This window comes from Sinohyriopsis cumingii, chromosome 15 (genome assembly GCF_028554795.1).
Source record: "Sinohyriopsis cumingii isolate HCF-2022 chromosome 15, ASM2855479v2, whole genome shotgun sequence".
NCBI classification, from domain to species: Eukaryota; Metazoa; Mollusca; class Bivalvia; order Unionida; family Unionidae; genus Sinohyriopsis; species Sinohyriopsis cumingii.
Genome location: NC_142975.1, coordinates 149,042,796 through 149,063,383, shown reverse-complemented (window position 1 = coordinate 149,063,383; position 20,588 = coordinate 149,042,796). Strand labels below are relative to the sequence as shown.

The 20,588-nt window shown below is 35.1% G+C and overlaps 1 protein-coding gene across 5 annotated transcripts in view; it reads right to left on the bottom strand.

Annotated features, from left to right (window-relative positions):
• Positions 1-20,588, bottom strand: part of LOC149783038 (cyclin-dependent kinase 10-like) — an 83,270-nt gene that overhangs the window by 10,405 nt on the left and 52,277 nt on the right. For all 5 annotated transcript variants that reach the window (XM_089934628.1, XM_089934632.1, XM_089934630.1 and 2 more), the window contains exons 13-16: positions 14,222-14,271; positions 11,049-11,138; positions 1,690-1,742; positions 292-373 (exon numbers count right to left, since the gene is read on the bottom strand). In XM_089934628.1, the coding sequence (XP_089790754.1) occupies positions 292-373; positions 1,690-1,742; positions 11,049-11,138; positions 14,222-14,271 (275 nt within the window). The remainder of the gene's footprint in view (positions 1-291; positions 374-1,689; positions 1,743-11,048; positions 11,139-14,221; positions 14,272-20,588) is intronic.

The window sequence follows — 20,588 nt, the reverse complement described above, 5'->3', positions numbered from 1 at the left end:
CATGATGCCTAGGTCAAGTGGGCTTTGGATACTTGCAGTGAAAAGTCAAAGTTTAAAAGACTAAAATTTTGTTTCAATAATCCAAAAGTTATTCAAAGAGCACACAAATCTAAATAGGTCATCTACATGAATAGAAACATTCCCACCAATTTTTTGGGTTAAGTAAGTTTGTATAATCAAGTTTTCAAGAGCATCTGACCAGATGTACAAATACTTACAGTTACCATTAATGATTTAACTGCAGGTTGCTTTGGCACAAATATAACTCAGCAAGGAAAGGATAGAACTTACTTTGTTTCCTGTCTTTTCTCCTCTGGTGCTTTCCTTTTCAACCTGTGCTGTGGGAAGGATGGCATCAGTTCTGGATCACATGCTGTGGACAAAACAACCAGGGGCATATTGGTAAATTCCATTTTATTTTGTTGAATGGCTTTGAAATGAAATGAAATGACTTCATATAGCCTTCACAAACCACAACTAAACTGATAGTGATCTAATTTATGAGAAGCGGTGTTGATAAAGATATGAAGACATCAACAATATCTGCAGTCTGATCTGAATGTATACAAAGGGGCAATGTTGATGACCTACAGATAACACTATTGCACACAGAATGCATGCTAGTGGGTTTCCTGCAGTTTCCTTTCATGTCCTCAAAATCTTGGCCCTTATTTTTTCTTCAGAAAAAAGTGAAAAATATGCTTGCACATTTTCAGCAGTGGATGTCCACCCATGTCTGTTGGCACATTGCTAATGTCCAAAATTAAAAAAGATGACAAAACAGTATGATGATAATGAATATCTTTTTTAAAATAATGCATCTGGCAATGAAAACATTCAAAGTTTGTGATAGTCGGCAGAGTTGCAATGTAAACTGTGTGACGAATGTTAGTGTAATGTATTTTTTTAGGTTATTTTGAGGTTGACACAAGTGACTAAATTTATGCCAATACACAATTAGTCATACAATTAATAATTTGTTAGTTGTGAAAGATCAGTAATTCATTAAATATCTGTATTTATTATAATAAATGCCAGTAGATAATGACTAAATGAGATTGACATGCAGAACATAAAATTCCATGCTGAAGCTCTTTTCTGGTTAACCAGATGTTCTCACGAGTTCTTTGAGCACATGATAAAACTTTTATGGCAATAATGTAATAAATTTTCAGGGAAATGTGATACAGACCACAAGGTTAATGTAGCAAAACTATTAAGCAACCAAGATTTTCTCATTCTTATAGTACGATAAGTGAATTATATACTATTATTTCATTTGTCCCTCTAAAATGGTATGTATCCCTCAGATATGGGGAGGGGGGCAGTGTCCCCTGCCCTTGGGATTCTATGTGCAATATTGAATACCTGCTGTCTGATCTAAATGTATGAGAAAGGAGTGGGGGGTGGAGACCTACAAACACCAACAAAGAGGTAGTTACCGTACAACTAAATATGTGTATATGTTGCTTTCATCAAACTTGATTGTTAGGCATCATTAAAGGAGAAAAAAAATTAACATCTACAAAGAAAAACAGGTTCCAGGTAGGATTTGTGTTGCATTCTGCATCAAATAACAGCCTCTGGGAATAATAAATAATAATAGATAGAAAACAATGATAATCTTTAGAAGGTATTGAAAATGTGTGTGTGTTAAAACAAGGTCATATGAGTAAAGAGATGACTTACGATACGGTTGCTCTTTGAAGTAAGAACTTTCTAAACATTCTTCAGCTGTAGCTCTGGAAAATAATTCAAATTACCAAAATCATTCCACATACCTTTTATCACCTAATTTTACCACTGAACTGCTAAAATCAGCTGCATGCATACCCACACCAGAAGACGAATGTTGTTTTAGCTGGAAATACCTATGCTTTGCAGATGCTTTAGCTGGAAATACCTATACTTGGCAGATGTTTTAGCAGGAAATACCTATACTTGGCAGTTGTTGTTTTAGCTGGAAATACCTATACTTGCCAAATGTTGTTTTAGCTGGAAATGCCTATGCTTGGCAGTTGTTTTAGCTGTAAATACCTATGCTTGGCAGATCTTGTTTTAGCTGTAAATGCCTATGCCTGGCAGTTGTTGTTTTAGCTGTAAATACATATGCTTGGCAAAGGTTTTAGCTGGAAACACCTATGCTTGGCTGATGTTGTTTTAGCTGTAAATACATATGCTTGGCAGATGTTATTTTAGCTGTAAATACATATGCTTGGCAAAGGTTTTAGCTGGAAATACCTATGCTTGGCTGATGTTGTTTTAGCTGTAAATACATATGCTTGGCAGATGTTGTTTTAGCTGTAAATACATATGCTTGGCAGATGTTGTTTTAACTGCAAATACATATGCTTGGCAAAGATTTTAGCTGTAAATGACTGTCTGACAGATGTTGTTTTAGCTGTAAATACATATGCTTGGCAGATGTTGTTTTAGCTGTAAATACCTTTGCTTGGCAAAGGTTTTAGCTGGAAACACCTATGCTTGGCAGATGTTGTTTTAGCTGTAAATACCTATGTTTGGCTGATGTTGTTTTAGCTATAAATACCTATGTTGGCAGAAGTTTTAGCGGTAAATATCTATGCTTGGAAGAGGTTTTAGCTGGAAATGCCTATACTTGGCAGATGTTGTTTTAGCTGTAAATACTTGTGCATGGCATATGTTGATTTAACTGTAAATACCTATTTCTGACAGATGTTGTTTTAGCTGGAAATATCTATGCTAGGCAGATGTGTTAGCTGTAAATATCGATGCTTGGCAGACATTGTTTTAGCCTGTAAATACTTAAGCTTGCCAGATGTTGTTTTAGCTGTAAATACCTATGCTTGGAAGATGTTTTAGCTGGAAATACCTAATGCTTGGGAGATGTTGTTGTTCCTTGGACTACTTATGCTTGGCAGATTTCTGATTTCTAGGAGTTTTTGTTGGCAAATGGGTATATAAAAAGATGGGTTCGAAAATCAAAAGACTAAAAGACAATCCAGGAGACTTGTATGCTCTCATAACATTTTAGAGAAAAGTCCATTTTTATACAATAATCCTTTCAGAAGAAGTCATAGAAGATTTTCAATATGGCCACCAAGGCAGCCATTTTATAGGCAGGATGAGCATCATTTTAACGTAGTTCAAACTACAAATTACAATAAGTGCTTCAGTGAAAACCCCATTCTGGAGTAGTAGCCATAGCAAGATTTTTATGATGACCCCTGCACAGTCCACACTGGGAAGTCTTAACAGTACAATTTTCATTTAGAATCAATTACAATTGTACCAAGTCTTCTTGTGAAAACCCTTGTCCATCCATTCTGGAAAATTAGCAAAATAAAGATTTTTAAGACAGTTACCATGGTGGTCATGTTGGACATCTGGCTGGCACCACCATTTTCATTGATATCTATCTGCATGTTATAAGAATTATTTAAAATTCTGAAGATGGACACCATGGTAGCCAATCTGGATGGTGGACTGACACCATTTTCATTTAGGTCCATATTTAATTAAAAACACCATGTTCATATAAACATTCCTTTAAGATGAGTAGCAGTAATAAGATTTTCAAGATGGCTGCCATAGTGGCCATATTGGATGTTTGAGAGGCAACATTTTCATTTAGCACCAATTAGATCTTGTATGTACTTATAAAGCTACACAGCAGCCATCCTAGCAGTTTGACCAATAAAGATAAAGAAGAACTCAAGATATACATTCTGACCCCATATTTTTGAAATTTTTTGTTGGACAAGGAACTGAAATCTAATATGTAAATTATTAACAGTATTGTTCTAACAAGTTTGAAGAATATCATACAGAATGTGCTTCTGTAGTTTGTTCAATAACAAATGATTTTTTTTGTTTGAGTCATTTAATCTCTAGGCCTTTAAAAAGATAAGAACAGTTATCAACAGAATGAAATAATCTGACTTGCAATAGCTTATAAGTATATCGATATATTTAAAGTTTTAATATATATATATATATATATATATATATATATATATATATATATATATATATATATATATATATATATACACACATGCATATACATACATATATATATATACATACAGCAAAAATGATAATGACATGATTTACAAACTAAATACCTATTTTACAGTGGTGTGCAAAAGGTGTACCTTTCATGACAGGGGTGTGTGTTGGGGCAAAAAAGTCATTTCATGATATGGGCATGTTTTGGGGCAAAAGAGTCCTTTCATTATAAGGGCATGTTTTGGGGAAATATAGTCCTTTTATGATAGGGACGTGTTTGGGGGCAAAAGAGTCCTTTTTTGAACAAGAGCTTTCTAAGGATTTGACTCTCTACTGGTCCAAATTTTTTTCCAAAATCCAGGATAAGACCATTGCCACTTTTTAACTGCAGTGTTGAAACCATCTCTGATATTCTGAAGTGAAATTCAAGATAGACATTGTGCCAGCCATATTAGATGAAGGATGGGCACCATTTTCATTTAGGACCAAGCTGATTCCATAATAAGTCTTTTGGTAAAAAACCTATGACAATATGATCCTTTACTGAAAAGAAGTAGCACTGACAAGATTTTCAAGATGACCATTGTTGGATTTTTAAGATCTGCACCATTTTCTTTAGAACCAACTAGATATCATAAGAAGCCTTGTGAAAAAAACACCATGTCAATATAATCCTCCATTCAGGAGTAGCAATTACAAGCTGCAATGTTGGTTATATTTACTATATTAAAGAAACACAAATATATTTAATTAATAAAACCCACAAATTGTATGTATTTTAGTGATCAGAATAAAGGCAGAGGAGAGGAATTAGGGACAAAGGTTGGAATAGTACTCTATTTCTGCCTACACATAGCTGGATTAGGTGCAAAGGTTGGAGTAGCCCTCTATTTCTGTCTACACATAGTTGGAGCAGGGGCAAAGGTTGGAGTAGCCCTCTATTTCTGTCTACACATAGTTGGAGCAGGGGCAAAGGCTGGAGTAGCTCTCTATTTCTGTCTACACATAGCTGAGGTAGGGCAAAGGTTGGAGTACCCCTCTATTTCTGTCTACACAGAGTTGGAGTACTGAGTGCCAAAGATGACAAACATTAACCCTGTACCTCATGCAAGCATCTTTGGACGCCTCTACACCATTCCCATTGAAACGGACTTTTGATGCCTCTACAAAAGTCGCATGGAAGCGTCTTTTGACGTCGGATGTAAACATCAGCCATTTTGAGCTGGTTTTTATAGCGCCACCTTTGGGGAAAACCCCCTATTATATACTACATTCATTTCTGCGATTGACAATTACGTCAGATCATGTGGTCACTGTTTATGCACTGGTCGATATCTGCTATTTAAAGTAACTGGGTCGTAATCTCCACTCTCCAAAATGGCGGTTGCGGATTTCATTCAGTACTTATGAAGTTTTCACGATTAGAATCACAACTATTAAAGATTCAATAACCTAGGTAAAGGCTCTGATATTGATGTGGGCAGCAATTAGTTTTTATAAATTATCAAATTCAGATGACTTAGTGATGTAGACGCAGACGAAAAACTTGTAAATTTTGAGTATGAGAAATGGCAGCTACGGTTGGTCACACGGCCTCACTGACATGACGGTGAACGAGTTCTCTCAAGATTTTAAAGCACATAAAAAATTCTTCCGTTATAAATAATTACACAGCTATAACAATCGGACTTTACTCTTAAATTTTTCCACACATAATAGATGTGTACCAAAAATGTAATATGGTTAAAATTGCAGTTAAACGTAACATACACTACATTGCTTAATAGTTCACAGGCAACCGTATGCATATGGTGTCTACTAGGTAACAGGTGTTCTATTTATAGCGTGCTGCACTTTATAACTATGCTCTATGAGGTAAAGGGTTAAAGAAAACTACTGAATATACTCAAATATAATCTTTGCCTTTATGTAGTATGATCAGCTTATCATTTTTATTTTTTGAAGAAGTTATCAAAAGATTTATATCTTCTATTAATGAAAAATGAGTTTAGCTTAGTTTTTATCCTTTTCTGAATTTTCTATACCAAAAAAATCTATTAACCTTCCTAATCACCTCGTTATCAAAGCATAGCCTAAAACTTGAAACATGTTCTTGACAACACTAATATAAAAAATACTAATAAAAACTAAGTCTAAATGTTGAACTAAAATATGTTTATTGAATAATACTTACCTGATCATAATAGTTAGAGAGAACAAACATTACCTGACATATTCATCCCTTTCGTGCTAGTTTTTAGCAATAAAAAAGCTAAACATCATTTGCTCACATTAGTCTGACAAGAGTGATCTTCTGTTGGAGTGAGGGATTGGTACTGAGTCCCATCATACTACATTTACTACTGGAGTCCCATCCAAACTTCATTTACTACTGGAGCAGAAATGCACACACTGTCAGTAAGCTGCAACTGCAGGGAAGCTGGGATTATGTTGCTGTATTATTAACAGGTAAGTAAAGATATTTAATCAAAATTTTGTTTCTTCTTTAAATGTTACCCAGTCTTAAGAGAACATATCAAACCAAAAGGCTGATATATAGCATTTGGAATAATTTCCATGGACTCATAAACAGGAGGCCCATGATGACAAAGTCTGCTGCTGCACTGTGGAGTTATCCTCAGACCTAATGGGAGTTCCCTGAATTGGTATACTGTGTCCCTCAATGTGAAATATCCCTCATGAACATCATTTACATCAAGTCTCAGTGATTCCATGGTATCTTGATGAAAAGGCTGCGAGCTGGGCCTATGACCAGCTGAAGGGTGTCATTAGCTTTTTGGCAGCAAGAACTGTCTGGAGTAAAATCTGGGCAAATCTGTTGGAATACATCCATTTTGTACTGTTCTCTTGAGATGTCTGTAATGATGGATAACATTATAATGAAGATGGGGCAATGAAGATGGTCTGAAGAGCATCTTAAACAAAATGTATCATCCATGGGGCAGTGTCTCCCTTTACATGCTAGAGTTGACTTCCTCCATATAGAATGTTACAAATGAAGTGTAATTGTGGCATTATTGCTAATAGTATCAATAGATAGGGAAGGGATGTCTCCAGTTATGCACGTCTTAGAGGGTCTTTCCTATATTTTTAAAAAAATCACTCCATGGAAAATAAGGGAATGCTATTGACTGCTGGGCTCATAAGGTTGCTGTGATCTACATACAGCTTGATACCTGCCCAGATAACAGGTATGGAAAAATGCACCTGTTCCACAAGGTAAAGAATAATGTGTGCAGCTATGGCATTAGAAAGTGACATGATGTTACTGCATGAGCCGTGTAAGAAAATGAATCTGCAGCATGAGTGGCCACAGGGTTTGTAATGGAAGGGCTTTGGCTATGTTCAGATTGTGAAGAAAAAAGCCATGGAAACCAAGTCACACACCAAACCAAAAGATCTTGAAACCATTGCTGATTCTTGGGTCTTAGGCAGGCAAGGCTTAGCTGTTTTCAAACTGCTGAAATACAGCCATGGATATGAAGTCAAGCATATATTATTGTGCAACAACATTACAATTAAGTAGTTGTGTGTTGACAAGACTTTTGATCTTTGCAAACCAATGTCTGTTTTGACAATACCAGACATGCCAAATTTCTGTTGATAGCTGGGACCCAAGTATGAAAAACATAAATATACAGCTTACATAAAACTTGTTACAATTACATAGAAGCCACTGCTGCAAAAAGAAGTGCATGTCAACACTTTGGGTTATGACAGTGCCTCTCTAAACAAGTGACTCAACTCAACTGTGGTAGCTGTTCGACTTGGCAGCTATCTTCTTGGCCAACAGTTCAGTGGAAGAGGGAACAATGCATTGATGGCACAGGAGGAGGTGGGGTAAAACTCAGTTGGCAAAAGCCAAAAGCTTTCTTGATTGTCTTGACATAGCTGGATGAAGTAATGTTGACAGCATGAATCATCATATCTGAATGAATGGGTGACACAGGTGCTTCCTGTAATGTGTAAGGCAGGGCTAGAAAAGTCTGCCAAGACTGATAATGAACTAGACCAAGACACTGTCCACTACTATAATCTCAAAGATGATCACTGAATGTATCATCAATGGTCTAGGTATGGTATTGGGCATCTGGGACTATAATATACTGCAGTTGGTACTGTACCAGTAAGTCATGATTGGTGGTGATGGAAGAGCAGTGTCTGCTTCATTCTGTATGCACCATCAATAGTTTGAACTTGGTGATTGGTATCAAGGATTGTATTGTCACCACAGACGGGTTGGTAGGCCATGTTGGATCCTTTAGATACTGGCCCATGATGGCAATGGACTGAGATGGATCTGTAATGGTACCAGGATTAAATGGATCCATGATGACCATTGATCATCAGTGACCTAAAATGGTACAGGACATACCTGATTCTGTAATGGCAACTGACCGAGATGGGTCTGTAATGTTACCAGGCCTACATTAATCTATAATGGCCATTGACTAATTAATAGCTATGGACTACAATGGGTCTGCAATGCTACCTGGACATAATGGCACTACAATGGCCATTGACCAACAGGAATGAACATGGTACTATACTAGATAAAGGCCAATACTTTTTGATGCCAATATTATAATGCCGGAACTGGACATATCATACTGTATCACTGTAACTGGTCCCCTCGGTCTTGGCCAACAACTGATTCACATCTAATGGCAGAGTCAGGATAATCATGCCGGAATGGATTATAGGATATCAGAGTCAGGATAATCATGCCAGAATGGATTATAGGATATCAGAGTCAGGAAAATCATGCCAGAATGGATTATAGGATATTAGAGTCAGGATAATCATGCCAGAATGGATTATAGGATATTAGAGTCAGGATAATCATGCCAGAATGGATTAAAGGATATTAGATCACAATAACTGACCCCTCTTTGTTTCAGTTAAGACCATGTTAAACATTATAGTGACTGCTTATGCATCAACCTCTAATACTGCTGCTGGTCCAGATGAGCTACCTTACCAAACTGGAATTGGTCCTAATGGTATTACCATGAAGATCTGTTCAAATCATGGAGGTGAAGGCAGAGCTAGAGCTGTGTGTGGTGCCCGTGATGAAATGGTCAATTTCATTTTTTTTCTGAATCAGTGAACTCTCCACTCCCAAAGCTTCCACCATTACAAAGTTGCTGGAAGCAGAAATTTAAATGGCATCTGCATAGATTTTCAGTCCATATTGCACAAATGTTGTATAACTTGAAATGCGCCTGGTACATTTCAGGCATGCAACATGATCATCTTCAGCTTAAAGCATTTGCACACAGAGCATTTAGTCCTGTCATTTGTGCTGATGCCTGTATATACAGAGTGCAAAATGATGGTCCATACAGATGACAGCAGTAAAGCGCTGTGTAAACTTACTGAGAAAAGGATGCTAATGATCACCTATTAAGTATTACATGCATGGACATTCTGGTATGTAATATTAGATAGTTAGGTGAAGCACACATTATCTGAATGAATGTACTACCTTCTATAAGACAGTTAACCAAAATAGTGCTGACACATAAGTCGAATGATGAAGTGAAACCAATAAAGTCAGAAACTTTGTCACAGATAAAAACAAGTGAGAAATATAAATATAGGTGAAGAATACTTCCCTGTGTAAGAAAACTCCTCAGACTGGCTCCCAACATGAAAAAGGCACCAAATGAATACAGGTCTGTATTGTGCCAATTCCTGTATACAAAGGGAGATCACTTGTGTCTAACTCCCACCTATGTTGCTTTGAACTCTTTTATTGCCAAGAACACGTTTGTGAGGGCTGGATTTGAGAGGTAATGGTTGTACTTTAGCTATTATGTATTAGGTTTTAGCAGATCTTTCAAAAGCTGAGATGAAAGAAACACAAAAGACCAATAATCTGCCATGAACATGTAACAATCTTAATGATTTTCAAACTGTGCAGTGATTGACCAACATAGTAAAGAACAAAAGCAATTTGCATCAAGTGTCTTGAAAAATTCAACAAACTGTAAATTATAAAGATTTTAAATATCTGACATTAAATATCTATTTAGAAACAAAGAACCACATTTCTCAAAAGATAACTTCCCTCTCATACACTAAATAAACAAAAATAGTAGAAGTTGAGAAGAAATTGCAAGCAATGTCAGTAAGTTTTTTTCTTCTTAAAATAGACGAATGTTCAAAACAATACCTCTGTATATTTTTCATAATGTTCAATCTTAAAATTAGCAACAAAATCTTTATAACATTGAAAATCCATATTTTTGCAAGTCTAAAGGTTCTTCATCTTATATCTTCAGAAATTACCATAAGCAGTGAACATGACTGCAGTAGCCTGGTTCCGAAGTTTGCTCCAATCTGACTTCTATATTGGTGAAATCATGATATTATTTACCAAACTGGTTCAAAGAATGGTATATTTCTGTCTGTTTCATTAAAAATCTCTCAACTGTAAATATTAACATTTTCAAATGGATTCATATTACTATGCTGAATGAATTCTTACAAATGGCAGACACACTGTTACAACAATCGGATAAGTGTAGATTGAACTGAACAGTTTTTAAAAAAAATCATGCTATTAAACTAAAGAGTTACTTCATATTTTCTTTTCAGTTTCATTTTGCTAGTCATATAAGTAACAGTAAATGAAGTGAAGACTAGATCTTTGGCAGTACTGATTTAATAAGGTAAAATCATTATTTCTTTTAGTACTGGGTATCTTGATTGGTTTATTGTGAAAGGTATCAAAAGGTAAAACTGCACAACAGAGGATCTGACACTGAAAGGTGTCACTGCACAGTAAATGGCCTGGATTTAAAAGGATTTGTTACACAGTAATGGGTTAATACAATGTCATATACAAGACATACCTTCATTCAGGGCATTACAACATGTATTTCTTCTTCAAATATTTAACCTCTTAATAAAGGACACCAGTCCATTAAGGACTAATGTTTCTGGCCTGTTGACTCTCCTTTGTACACCTTGTATAAATACCAAAATAAGATTACCATGACTAAGAGACAAAAATCTGCATGAAGACATACCTTTTGTTGGGGTCATACATGAAAAGAAAATTCAGGAGTCGTATCCCTGCATCTGTCAACCAGGTAAATGTGTGCCGCAAATTGTTGTACCTGGAAAATAAAACTAGTCTTATGACTGCTGATGAAGGTAATTTGCATTTGTCAAAAAATTTAACTTAACATAGTATTAAACCTCCCTTGATGAACATTCTCTAACAAACAAACATCTGCCAATGTGGGATACGCTGTACAATTCAGATTTAAAATGTAGTAAATTAAAATAAAAATTTCAGTAAATGCCTTCTTGAAGTGCATAACTTCAAATGAAAGTTTAAATTTTGTTCATAATCATAGAATAGATGTGGTTCAAGGCCTCTTAATTGTACTTGGACAGTTGTTAACCATCTTAATTTAATTTAATGGAAATAGTACTTCATGTGAAAATAATTAATTCTTTTTAAAATCTTGATTTATGACTGAGCTACATGGAAAGTGAAGATAACATACACAGACCTTTGAAGTCAGTGATTCAGAGAAATTTTGGGTAAATTAACAGAAAATAAGTAAATATAATGCAAACAGGCCCAAGAGTCTCAAAAGTGTCAGAACATAAATCAAAATGCTTGAAACCTAAAATTAGAAAATACACGTAAAGTCTCTTGATGTATCTGACATTGTGTGTGTGTGTGTGTGTCTTTCTTTGTGTGTGTGTTTGTTTGTGTGTGTGTGTCAGACATGATTTTGGTTTTCCATAAAAAAAAGCTGAACACATTTTAAGTGGGTTTGAGGGTCCTCCCCCCATGGGGACTTGAGGGGCAGCAACCCCGATCCATGGGTCTTGGGGGGCTGAAGGTCCCAGGCCAAAAACGCATTTTACAATCATAAAAAACTGCTCCTGGTGCAACTTATGATCATAAAATAAACCAAAATAATCATCTGAAAAACTAATCAACTTACCAAAAATGTTCAACTTGACTTCAATAATATCACAATATTTATGGTCACCATGAATTGTTTCTCCAATACTATTGATGCTGAAGTTATTTCATGTGCATGTCAGTGTTCACATCGTAATTAAGTTACAATAATTTATCAATTTTTGCAGCAAATATATTATACTTCTCTCTTTTCATAACAAATCTGTAAAATAAACACCCAAGTACATCAACTATATAAAAATAATCTCATACATTCACTTGTCTTTTTCTCCAATAGACACATGTTGATATGCCAGTCGAGCTCTTTTTGCAGCTTGGGCAAAGATTTCTCTAGCCTTCTTTTTGTCACCATTGACTTTTTGGCTCAATGTGCAATTGTTTCTTTTCCTTCTCAATGACAGCCTTTTTTCCTTTTAAGCTGGTGCTTGTATTGGTGACATGCAGTGCACATATTCTGACAGAGGGCTACATCTGTTCTCTCATGTAAGAAATCTTTCTTCTTATAGTAATTAACTGCACTGAGCTTCAATTTTTCTGCATGCAGCTTCTTTTGTAGGCACTGTTCCAAACTCTTCCTACCGCGATTACCATAATTTAGATCTTTACTGCTGAGGTCACAAAATGCCAGTCCTCTAGTGTTCAGTTTTCTTAAAAACTGACCAGCTAAATTTCCATCAACTTTTTGCTCCAGCCATTCCCATTTCCATATGTTTTTAAACCTTTATCTAAACTTTTTGTGTCATGGTTTAACTCAGGCCGCCATGTTTTGCAAGCATGTTTCTTTTTTCCATTGCCATCAGTTTCCATTACACAAAGATTCATTGGTTGAATTTAAACCTCTGACCAATCAGAATACTCTTTACGAGAGTTGTGTGCTAACTAATATATGGAATGAATAATTTACAAGGGTCGTTGCGGAATGGGAGTGGACACACTATTTTTAAAAAACCGGATCAGAGATGATATAAAAAACGGATTATATCAGGAAGAATCTGATTCAAGTCAGGAGAGAAGCGGAATTCCGCTTTAAAATGGAGAAAAATGATGTCTGGGGTGTGTTTTTTTTTCACTAAAGCAAAATTTAGCAATTTCATCTACAAAAATTAGTTCCTATATTTGAAATATTGGATATTTTAGTGATTGCAGATATAGGTAGATTTTAATTTAGCTTGGACAACCAGCAGGATTGTCAATCCCTAGCCAAACAAGCATTTTAGTAAATTCTGAATTATTCTTGACAAACTTTACTGAGAACAGGTCAAAATGGGCTATTTACAATTCAACATGGCAAAAAAAATTATTAAAAAAGACCAAACCAGGCGATCAAATTGACAAGGGTGTTCAAAACATAAAAAATAAATTGTGTGAAGTTAATCTGACACAAGATGCTGGCTGAGATTAAAAGCAAGAATATTCCTGCCTTCTAATGTGACATAAACTGGCTACTGTGTGTTCATAAATTTCAGTCATGTCAGTCCTTATCCTTGCCCACTGGACAGGTTACTGCTGTCCCACTTGTAAGTTATCCTTGCCTACAGAACTGGACAGGTTACTGCTGTCCCACTTGTAAGTTATCCTTGCCCACAGAACTGGACAGGTTACTGCTGTCCCACTTGTAAGTTATCCTTGCCCACAGAATTGGACAGATTACTGCTGTCCCACTTGTAAGTTATCCTTGCCCACAGAATTGGACAGGTTACTGCTGTCCCACTTGTAAGTTATCCTTGCCCACAGAACAGGACAGATTACTGCTGTCCCACTTGTAAGTTATCCTTGCCCACAGAACTGGACAGGTTACTGCTGTCCCACTTGTAAGTTATCCTTGCCCACAGAATTGAACAGTTTACTGCTGTCCCACCTGTAGGTCTTTATTCATGGTATCAAACTGAGAACAATTAATTACAATTTTTCACTTTATGTAATGTATATGCATGCATATAAATCGAGACCAACTGCAAAGAACACAGACCCTGATCTGCCATCTCATAATGCACCAGCACATCAGGGTTTATGTTGTTTGTTCTACTGACTGCTCCTAAGAAACTGCACAGACCCAGATCTTCTGACATGTGTTGGCATATATTGGTCTATACCTTATAAGTGAGTATATAGAGTATAACTACCAAATACTTGGTACCACCAGGAAGGAAGAGCATTTATTTTGTATGCAGTCTCAATGTATCAAATTAGATGCAACTGGTAGATTTCCTATGTCTACCTTATATGATGTTATTTTCAAAATCAATTTCAACTTACGGCTGTTTTCTCAAGGTCATGTTGGATAAAGCAGGAAGATCAGAGAAACCCTGAAACACAGAATTAAAGTAAGGCACGTGACCGCCAAAAATAATTTCATATCAAAGTTTTAAAGATACATTCCCTTCCATACATGATTTGAAAATGACAGATGTACAATGTTCATTGTAGATCATAACAATTGTATGTAAAGTAATTATCTTAAAATCAAAATCCACTTAGATCAGCTGGTTTAGTTTTGTGACAAACCGTGTTGGTTCAAAGTCATAAGTAGTAGTGATTGTACAGTGATGCGAAGTTTGGAAAATGAGAGACTTATTTTCCTCAGATGTAGATATGCAGTGTGTTCATGTGATTGTGTAAATATACAGTGTATTCACATGAGTGTGTAAATATGCAGCATGTTCAGATGATGGTGTAAATAAACAGTTTGTTCAAATGATTGTATAAATATGCAGTGTGTTCAAATGATTGTGTAAGTATGCATTACAGTGTGACCCTGCTATAAGGCACCCCGCAATAATGCGAATTCGGATATATAATGTGGCATCTCCCAAAATTTCATATATTCATTTGCACATGATTTATGTTTTTCAAAGTATGTGAAATAGTGTATAAAAAACTTATTATCATTTTTGGGGAAGAGATTGTGTATGAATTTGAATATAATACAATCATGACATGGTTCCTGAAATTTTAAATACATGTACAGTGTATGTGCATTTTTCTCATACCCGGAAAAATATTTTTTTAAAGTACGTGAAATAGTGTATAACATGTTTATTATCATTTTAGGGAACAGTTCGCATATAAATTCGAATATAATATGATCATGGCATAGCTTCTGTAATTTAACAATTTCAACAGGTTCTTGAAGTGTTATGACAAAATAAACATTATCGGAAATGTTACTTATTACTGATCCATGAGTAAAGCCAGTAAGTAGTCTTTGTGATTGTCTTCCATTAATTTTGTAAACAATCATTGCTCAAACAATAGCCAACATGTGTTTTTTCTTTAACTGCATAAATAACATAGCAGACAATGCGGTGGTTGATAAAAGATTCTCAGAATTTAATAAACATTTTAAAAAAATGAAAGCCGCCAACATGTTTGCAAGGCTTGGTGATGTTATTAGATGCAATCAGTTGACCAGTAAATAATGTCAACTTTATTAGTTAGAAATTGAAAGGGTATGAAATTGTACATGCGTTCTGCTTAAAAATCTTTACAAAAGTATTTTTCACATGTTTCTTTTGATATTCACAAAATCTGAAGTAAAAGTTATATGCACGCCTAAAGCGTGTGTTATTTGTTAATTATTCTTGCTGTAGTCGTTCAAATGAATACACATACAAGTGTTAATTATTGGGAATTTACAATGAATAAAGGTACACAGAAACGAATATGATAAAATTTTAGCATTATGAACTTTGTACAGACACCATTCATAGACCCTGGAACATAATGAACCATACATGTGCTTCATCGTTCTTAACCTAATTTTCCTGTTAATTTTCCCATTGAATTCAGACACATAATGATTTGTGACAAAATTACTGAATAGTTTAAATATATATCCAATTTTTGCATAGGAATTACATGCATTATGCATTAACTGCATGCCACGATGGTACAATATCAGACGGTAAGTAAACAGTTTTAACACTCTGTTCATGCTATATATTGGACGCTGAATTCAGACACAATGATCTGTGACAAAATAATTGAATATTTTAAATCTGTGTGCAATTTTTCAATGGAATTACATGTATTATGGATGAACTACATGCCACGACGGCATGATAGTAAATTGTGTTGATACACTATTCAACATACACATCAGACATGAATAAATGTATGTGTGCAAATGCGTTGTTCTCTGAAAAAAGAAAATACTGTAAAACCCCGCATTAACGCGACCTTGCAATTAACGTGATCCAAGTTTTTGGACCTCAATTATCACGTTATAGCAGGGTTCCACTGTATATCCAAATGATTGTGTAAACATGCAGTATATCCAGATGATCGTGTAAATATGCAGTGTGTTCAAATAACTGTGTAAAAATTGCAGTGTGTTCAGACGATTGTGTAAATATGCAGTGTTAAAATAATTGTGTAAAGATGCCATATATCCAGATGATTGTGTAAATATGCAGTATATCCAGATGACTGTGTAAAAATTGCAGTGTGTTCAGACGATTGTGTAAAGATGGAGTGTGTTCAGATGATGGTGTAAACTTTCATTGATTTCAGATGATTGTGTACATATGCAGTGTGTTCAGATGATTGTGTAAATATGCAGTGTTCAGACGATTGTGTAAAGATACAGTGATTTCATATGATTGTGTACATATGCAGTGTGTTCAGATGATTGTGTAAATATGCAGTGTGTTCAGATGATTGTGTAAACATGCAGTGTGTTCAGATGATTGTGTAAACATGCAGCATGTTCAGATGATTGTGTAAATATGCAGTGTGTTCAAATAATTGTGTAAATATGCCATATAGCCAGATGATTGTGTAAATATGAGGTATATCCAGATGATTGTGTAAATATGCAGTATATCCAGATGACTGTGTAAAAATTGCAGTGTGTTCAGATGATTTTGTAAATATGCAGTGTGTTCAGATGATTGTGTAAACATGCAGTGTGTTCAGATGATTGTGTAAATATGCAGTGTTTTCAAATAATTGTGTAAATGTGCCATATATCCAGATGATTGTGTAAATATGCTGTATATCCAGATTACTGTGTAAAAACTGCAGTGTGTTCAGACGATTGTGTAAAGATGGAGTGTGTTCAGATGATGGTGTAAACTTTCAGTGATTTCAGATGATTGTATACATATGCAGTGTGTTCAGATGATTGTGTAAATATGCAGTGTGTTCAGATGATTATGTAAACATGCAGTGTGTTCAGATGATTGTGTAAATATGCAGTGTGTTCAAATAATTGTGTAAATATGCCATATATCCAGATGATTGTGTAAATATGCCGTATATCCAGATGATTGTGTAGATATGCAGTATATCCAGATGACTGTGTAAAAATTGCAGTGTGTTCAGATGATTGTGTAAAGATGGAGTGTGCTCAGATGATGGTGTAAGCATGCAGCGATTTCAGATGATTATGTAAATTATGCAATGTGTTCAGATGATTGTGTACATATGCAGCATGTTCAGATGACTGCTCTTGGTTTTAACAGGGTCTAACATACTTTCATGATTTGGGGGTAGAACAGGTTCAGGTTGGGTCCAAATTGTTTGGTAGGATGCTGTACTGTGTCAGCTTTACAAATACGTCATCAATGGGCTGTGTACAGTTACATATACATTGCTGACATTTCAGCCAGTTTCTTTATGTGATACACTTGCATAATGAACAATGTGCTGTAAATCATCCAGGCTTACTTACATGTTATTATATTTAACTGAGGTCAGTGCCCCCACCACCACCTTTTCAATTTTATCATCTTTTTCTTGACTTGCAAACTTTTTAATTATTATTTTTCACTTGAGAGTCACAAAATCATGACAATAAATATGTCTATTTATAAATTTGTGCAAGAGACAGCAACATTAATATCTGTAGAATATCCATAAACAAAATAATACTTACTATTTCACAATTTAATTTATTCACTTTTTCAATTTAATATTCTATTAAAAAAGCACTATGAAGACAGGCATTTTTCAAATGCATCATAAATTCTTATTTTAATGATGGTAGAAAATGTTTGAGGAATTTTGTTGTTGCTACAAATTAAGATATAAAATGCACAAAGTTAAATGTCTTTGCAATAAATGTCATTTACGTTAACTTCAAATGATGATGCCCAAGAAAAAAAACAAATTCATGACATTATTTTACTATATTTCACATAAAAATACTTCATTAAACTAAGAAAGTAAAAAATAACCAATTTTAAGTTTTAACCATGACAAAATTCACTAATAAATAACAAAAACATCACAAATAAATTTAAATGGATAATTTCAATCTATTGTTTGATGTTCATCTCACCATTGGAAAAAGTTGTTTTTATCTTCCCAGTTTGATAAAAACATGATTCTTTATTTCAATTGTTGTTTTTAATAAAATCCATTATTTACTAATCCTATGTCCATGCTTTACTCACCCACCCACCCACCTGCCACGGATCAGCAACCACCTGCTTTTTACAGCCAGAATCCCTTGATGTCAACAAGTTTGTATCCAATGTACCCCTCTATGAGGGCCACCCCTCTAATGTGGCCAGCAACTGACATTAGTGCAAAAGCTGTCAAGTTTACTGCTCATGAGCAGTCACATAGAGGAGGTTTAGATTTATAAATCTCATGAATATTTGTTGACTTCTATATATATTTGTGCCGCTAAAGTTCATAACATTCATCTACTCAAAAAGGTAAGTACTCTGATCATCCTTTCTACTGTGTTCCTTAGATATTAGGTTCTGTCACTGATAAATACCGGTTATTATTACCACTGATTATTATTAGGAAGACAAGCCTAACCACTGAGAAGCACAGTACTGTTCATCTCTAGTCAGCATAACATCCATCTGCCATACAGTAAAAATGGGATATTAAGAGTTCATGGCTTCTTTCTCACTGATTATGAAATGCATTTGAAAGGGTACCAGACTAAAACCAGCTGATCATGTGACATGCTCACTTCATTTGTAAACAATGAGCATTTCATATAACAACTACAGATTGCCATTGAAGGAATAAGTTGGTGGAAAATGTTGTCAGACATTCTCAGTTTAGAAGGAACACTGAAAGCAATATAACTACTTGAACAGAGGGAACAGTGAAAGCAATATGATTATCTGAAAAGATGGAACAGTGGAAACAATATGACTCCCAGAGTAGAAGGAACAGTGAATGCAATATGACTACCTGAGGAGGAACACTGAAAGCAATATGACTACTTGAATAGAAGGAACAGTGAAAGTAATATGACTACCTGAGAAGAAAGAAAAGTGAAAGCAATATGACTACCTGAATAGAAGGAGAATGAAAGAAATATGACTACCTGAACAGAAGGAACAGTGAAAACAATATGACTACCTGAACAGAAGGAACAGTGAAAACAAAATGACTGAATAGGAACAGTAAAATCAATATGACAAATTGAGTAGAAAGAACAGTGAAAGCATTATGACTACCTGAGTAAAAGGAACACTAAAAGCAATATGACTACCTGAGTAGAAGGAGCAGTGAAAGTAGTATGGCAACCTAAGTAGAAGGAAAATGAAACCAATATGACTATCTTAATAGAAGCAACAGTGAAAGTAATATGACTACCCAAGTAGAAGGAACAGTGAATTAAATATGACTAACTGAAAAGTGGAAACAGTGAAAGCAATATGACTACTGGAGTAAAAGGAACAGTGGAAGCAATATGACTACTTGAATAGAAAGAACAGTGAAAGCAATATGACTACCTGAGTAAAAGGAACAGTGGAAGCAATATGACTACTTGAGTAGAAGGAACAGGGAAAGCAGTATGACTACTTGAATAGAAGGAACAGTGAAAGCAATATGACTACTTGAGTAAAAGGAACAGTGAAAGCAATATGACTATCTGAAAAAGAGAGTACTTTGATCACTGCTGAGAAATTTGATGTCAGAAAGATTCAAATACAATGCATGAATAATACATTCTACTGCAGTAGGAAAATGGAATGGATGGTCAATGAAAGTTACAGCCAGGTGTCTGTACCATAATTGTATTCACCAGGTGATTTTGCAACACAACTAATTATTATAATGACTATTTAAAATAACATGAACATAAGTTATATCACACTGATTCCATAATGTGCCTTTCATTTATAAATGAAATAATTAAATATTATTAAAAAAATCACTATGCCTTTCATACTCTATATACATAATTATTAATCTCATTTGTGTGATCCTCCTCTAGAAAGACCACCCCTCCTATAAGACCAAATTTTTACTGCAGAAGGGGTGGTCTTAAAAGAGCAGTACCACTATTGTAGGAAAAAAAGTGTCCTTCCTTTATATTAGCCATATCTCCCTCTCCCATGAAACAAAAACCTTCCAGTTAATAAACTGAACTACCAAGTTTTGTTTGTCATGAAGAAAAAACTTACAGGCCATATTGCATCACTAGGTGTACCAAACATCTCTAAGAAACTTACAGGCCATATTGCATTGCTAGGTGTACCAAACATCTCAATGGGACTTAACAGGCCATACTGCATCGCTAGGTGTACCAAACATCTCAAAGAAACTTACAGGCCATATTGCATCACTAGGTGTACCAAACATCTCAAAGAAACTTACAGGCCATATTGCATCGCTAGGTGTACCAAACATCTCAATGGGACTT